The following is a 5,995-nucleotide window of genomic DNA, read 5'->3' as shown; positions in this document are numbered from 1 at the left end:
AGGGGTGGGTGGGTGTGGGGGGCTGGGTAGGAGGGGGGTTGGGGGGTCAAGGGTAAGGGTGAAAAAAATGAAATTTTGAAATTGAAAATATTTTTTGAAAACAAACTTAAAATTATTTTTTCTTGGAGTGGGGTGGTTGGGGACAGATTTGAGGGTAGGGATAAAATAAATTGATTTTTTCAACAAAATAATAATTGTAATTTGAAGTTTTAAGAAAGTTTTGGAAAATGTTTTTCATAAGTTTTGAAAGGAAGTCATTTTCCTTAAATTTGAGGAAAGTGAGTTGATTTGGAAAACATTTTCCAAAACATTTAACCCAACCAAACATGAGACCAAACACACCCTTAATGGTCTCTTCTTCTCTTTTTTTGTTCTTTTTCGCAAGAGTTCCAGAAGAAACTTTATTAATATTTATGGGAGAGCTTTGAAGTTCAAATTCAAGTTATGAAATTTCATTTTTTTTAATGGTTTTTAAAGGGTGTCGTTTTGAATGAGGATATATCATGAGGAGTTCATATCTCGAATTAGATTGATGCAGGTTTGAAGTGATTTTTTCAAAGAAATGCGCAAGTTAAAAATGTAAAATCAAAACCATGCTACATAATTGTAACAACAATCAACTTGTTCATATATCTATCGCGATTGTATATACTCAAAAAATATTCATATGAGTTCAATTATATCCCTATATGAACAATCAACAATGATGCATTCATTGAAATACAATTTAAAACAAAAAAAATGTATATTTGAGTAACATGTATCAGAAATTCATTTCTCGTACATACATGATGCATACATTTAAAAATTCAAATTTATTACCTATGCATATCAATTGTATGTGCGATATTTTCTTTTGGGAGGCGGGGGGTGGGGGGTGTTTATAAAGTGTATTAAGTGTGATGTATATATGTTAATACTACGTAAAAAGCTCGTGCACAATGTAAATCTGACGTCTTATTGAATTTGTAGTGTAGTTGCTAAAAATATTGTTAATGCAGAAACTCAACTTATTATTATTAAGTTTTTTTTTTAATCTCTCTGAATATATGCCTGTATAAATATTATCGTTAATGCTTTCACTTGCATTACATTGGTTGAGTCTTTTCTATTTTACCAATGTTTATATTGAAGTATTAGAGTAGCTATAGCTTAGACTAGATAATTATGTATTCTGTATAGTAGTCAGCTGATGTGATTAGAATAGTCGGTTAGAAAGTTGTTAGTTTGTTAAGGCAATTACAGCATCAACTTCACATTACATGTACATATATAAACCTCACTTGTGGTAGATAATTCAATATACAGTTTTCATTTTACAAATTGCTTTTTCATTCTCCCAACAATGGAGTCGATTACTCCATTGAAGCTCAACATTGAGCTGGATTGAATCTGACATGGTATCAGAGCCTCACGGCTAAATTCCGCGATTTCGTCATCTCATCCTCGCTTTTCTTCTTCCTTCTTCTTCTGATGAATTGCTTTTCGCAGTAATCCTCTGCAATTTCGTATCCGATCTGAAATCGATCATTCGTTATTCTATCGATCTCTCATCTGTTTGATTGATCTCTCCTCTGTTTTTTTTCTATTTTCCACCATGGGAGATCAAACTGAAAATGTCGGTGTTGTTCCTTTGGGTTTAGCTGGACAACCAACAGTTGACACAACCAGTCCACTCTATGTGCATCCCTCAGATAATCTCGGTGCAATGTTAGTACTAACTCCATTTGATGGAATCGGGTATCGATCATGGAGAAGAGGCGTTCTGCGATCCCTATCTGTGAAGAACAAAGTCGGCTTCATCACCGGAGAATGTGTGAAACCAGGGCCAACTTCATCTCAACTGCGACAATGGGAGAGGTGCGACGATATGGTAACTTCTTGGATCCTTAACTCTCTTACTAAGAAAATTGCAGATAGTGTTGAATACGTTAATAGTTCAATAGAGCTCTGGAAGGAGTTAGATGATCAATATGATCAAATCAATGGTGCGAAGCTATACCAAATACAAAAGGAAATTAACGACATAGCTCAAGGAAATCTCGATATCACTACTTACTATACTAGATTGAAAAAGTTATGGGAAGAGTTGTGCACTCTAAATGCCCAGGGACAATGTACATGTACTTGCACTTGTGGTGCAAAAGATAACTCACATAAGGCAGAACAATCTCGGAGATTGATTCATTTTCTCATGGGACTCAATGAAGTGTACACTGTGGTGAGGGGGAATATTCTTATGATGACTCCATTGCCAAGCATGGCGCAAGCATTTTTGATATTGATTCAGGAAGAGAAACAACGCGAGTTTAAACCAAACAATCAACACTTCATGGAGTCCACCTCCCTCAATGCAAGCTCGTCTGGTGCTTCTTCTTCAAGAGCCTTTAAGACAAATTATTCCCCAGCAACTATCCTCCGAGGCAAAATTATGCATCTGGTAGTACATCTGGAAATTACTATACAAGAAGGCCTATGTGTGAGTACTGCAAGAAACCAGGGCACACAAAAGATAAGTGCTACAAACTGCATGGTTATCTGACTACCAACAACATATCTAATTCTAGTAATAATCACCAGAATTACAACAGTAGCCAGGATCATCACCAACAACAGCCTTACAGGTCCAATAAAGGGAAAGGAAAAGTGGCAAATGTACATGGACAACCTGCTGTTGACGTCTCAGATAAAGGGAAGGGTCTGGCCATCCAGAATGAGGATCAAACTGTTAGTCTAACCAAAGAGGAATATGGACAAATGATGCACTTGCTGAGACAATTTCAATGCAATGATGATTCAGACAACACTCATGGAACTACAAATTTTACAGGTATTGTAATCTGCACTTCTTCAATTGATTTTAGTAAGCCATCTTGTAAATGTTATGAATCAAAGGTTGACCAGTGGATTCTAGATTCAGGAGCTTCCAACCACATGACCTTTAACAAAGCCTCTTTGACCAATATAAAAACACTACCATACCCAATGCTTATCAGTCTTCCAAATGGTTATAAGGTTAAGGTACAAGAATTTGGTGATGTAACACTTAACCCTGAGATTATCATACATAAGGTGTTGTATGTTCCCTCTTTCAAATACAATCTGATTTCCATTCACTCTTTAAATGTTCAACTCAATTCCATTGTGTTATTTACTAAGTCTTCCTGCATTTTGCAGCCCCCTTCAATGAAGAGGCCTCAGGAGATTGGTAGTAGCAGAGATGGACTGTATTACCTGTGTTCAAAGTGCTTGAAAAGCAACAGGGTCAATTCTAAGACAAATCCCATTTCCTCTTGTAATTGCATTTGTAGTTCAAGCTCTAGTTCTTGTCTTTCTAGTTCACCATCTTTGCATTCAGTTGTAGACCTTTGTAATAAGAATATTTCTCTTCAAGCTGCTGCATGTAATGAAAGTGTTTTCCTTCAGTCTGCTCTTCCTTGCTCATCTAATGAAACTAATGTGGACTTGTTATGGCACAATAGGCTTGGACCTGTTCCTTTTTTGTTAGACTAACAGTTTGATCCTCATTCTGGATGGCCAGACCCTTCCCTTTATCTGAGACGTCAACAACAGGTTGTCCATATACATTTGCCATTTTTCCTTTCCCTTTATTGGACCTGTAGGGCTGTTGTTGGTGATGATCCTGGCTACTATTGTAATTCTGGTGATTATTACTAGAATTAGATGTGTTGTTGGTAGTCGGATAACCATGCAGTTTGTAGCACTTATCTTTTGTGTGCCCTGGTTTCTTGCAGTACTAACACATAGGCCTTCTTGTAGAGTAATTTCTAGATGTACTACCAGATGCATAATTTTGCCTCGGAGGATAGTTGCTGGCGGAATAATGTGTCTTAAAGGCTCTTGAAGAAGAAGCACCAGACAAGCTTGCATTGATGGAGGTGGACTCCATGAAGTGTTGATTGTTTGGTTTAAACTCACGTTGTTTCTCTTCCTGAATCAATATCGAAAATGCTTGCGCCATGCTTGGCAATGGAGTCATCATACAAAATGCAAAGTATATCCTCTATCCCTGCACAATTTTCCCCAAAATAACCCTTCATGTGCACGATATGTCCATGGCCATACAAAATAGACTTCCATTCCCCACAAGAACCACTGAAACTACAAAAATCTTTGAACTAATTCACATTGACCTTTGGGGGCCTTATCATACTCCGACACATGACAATTACAAATATTTCCTTACCATAGTGGATGACTTTAGCAAGTCTACTTGGACACATTTATTAAGCTGCAAAAGCAATGCCCTACAAGTTATCAGAACATTCATTTCTCTGATTGAAACCCAATTTAAAACTACCATTCAATCTGTTAGGTCTGATAATGGCCTAGAGTTTACCAACACTGAAGCCACAAAATACTTTCAAGCCAAAGGAATAATCCACCAGAAAACATGCCCTTATACACCCCAACTTAATGGCATTGTGAGAGAAAACACAAATACCTTCTTGAGACTGTTAGGGCATTAATGTTTCAGTCACAAATACCCCTAAAGTATTGGGGGGAATGCATCTTAACATCAACACACATCATAAATATACTACCCACCACATCACTGAAAAACAAATGTCCATTTGAAGTCCTTCACAATAAGAAACCACAGTATTATGAATTGAGAGCTTTTGGATGCCTATGTTAGCCTACTATACCTAAGCTCCACAGAGATAAATTTGACCCCAAAGCCACACCACACATCTTCATTGGATATCCATTTGCAACGAAAGGTTACAAGGTATTAAGCCTAGCAACAAAAAGACTGCATGTTTCTAGAGATGTTGTGTTTCCTTTTAGTTTGTCTCCAAATGGGTCTTCCTTTCCTGCTGTCTTTAAATCTGTGTCAAAATCTGCACAATCTGCAGATGTGTTCATTGATGATGTGTTACCTAGTGCTGCACCTATTTATGATAATCAAAGAAACACTAGTGTTATAACCTCAAATTTTGGTCCTGCCACCATTAAACCTCCTTACTCCCACAATGATGTTGTACCTAAAACACAACCTACTCAACCTCAAAGGAGATCTATTAGGACCCACAAAGCAGGTACCTACCTGCTAGATTATGTATGTCCTACACCCAAAGCAATAACTTGTTCCACACCATTATCTCTAAGCTCACTATTTTGTCGACATAGTCACATTGCTCCTGATGTCCTAGCATTGACTAGTCAGCACTTGGTTAACAATGTTTGCAATGATAGTGAACCATCATCATTTGAGCAGGCAATTCTCAATCTTGCATGGCAAACAACCATGACACAAGAATATGAAGCATTACATGCCAACCACACATGGGATCTGGTTCCTTTACCTGAAGGGAAGAAAGCCATATGATGCAAATGAGTTTACTAAGTAAAGCACAAGGTTGATGGTAGCATTGAGAGGTTTAAAGCTAGACTAGTTGTCAAAGGCTATACTTAAAGAGCAGGAGTAGATTATACAGAGACCTTTTCCCCTGTTGTCAAGATGACTACTGTCCGATCATTGATTGCTAGTGCTGTTGTCACAACCCGATAGCACCCCTAAGTCGCGACACGGCGTACTCGACCTCTCGGAGGTCTAATACAAGCCCTTAGCATTCATCACATTAGATATGTAAAATAGTGCGGAATTAAAAATTCTTTAAATAAAATCCCATAAGACTCAAAGGTCACTTTTAAAAACATCATTCAAAAGTACACACGCGGAATACTAAGTCTCTTAGCCATCTTAGACATAAACGTGAAAACATACTAGGGGCACGGCCCTTTACAATCAAAAGAAGTCTATTAAGTCTATTACAAGAACCTTATCATAAAACTAAGAATATAAAAGTACTTGTCCTCGACATATGAGGACATACCACAAGATCTTGGAAGAACTTCAAGTTCCAAGCTTACTATAGAACCCACTCACTTTCCAGAATCTACACTAGTAGAAAATAGAGAAATATGGAATTAGCACAATTAAGTACTAAGTATGATAACCATGCAAAAC

General features: G+C 37.3%; 1 protein-coding gene across 1 annotated transcript; it reads left to right on the top strand.

Annotated features, from left to right (window-relative positions):
• Positions 1 to 1,597: 1,597 nt before the first annotated feature.
• LOC107061343 (uncharacterized) lies at positions 1,598 to 5,353 on the top strand. The gene is made up of 6 exons (XM_015310471.1): positions 1,598 to 2,479; positions 2,581 to 3,021; positions 3,178 to 3,503; positions 3,624 to 3,664; positions 3,756 to 3,781; positions 4,661 to 5,353. The coding sequence occupies exons 1-6, from the start codon at positions 1,598 to 1,600 to the stop codon at positions 5,351 to 5,353; spliced, it is 2,409 nt and encodes an 802-aa protein (XP_015165957.1).
• The last annotated feature ends 642 nt before the right edge of the window (positions 5,354 to 5,995 follow it).

The sequence above is a fragment of the Solanum tuberosum genome, unplaced genomic scaffold (assembly GCF_000226075.1).
Source record: "Solanum tuberosum cultivar DM 1-3 516 R44 unplaced genomic scaffold, SolTub_3.0 scf00127, whole genome shotgun sequence".
Taxonomy (NCBI): Eukaryota; Viridiplantae; Streptophyta; class Magnoliopsida; order Solanales; family Solanaceae; genus Solanum; species Solanum tuberosum.
The sequence above is the reverse complement of the archived record's forward strand: the minus strand, read 5'-3'. Positions and strand labels throughout refer to the sequence as shown.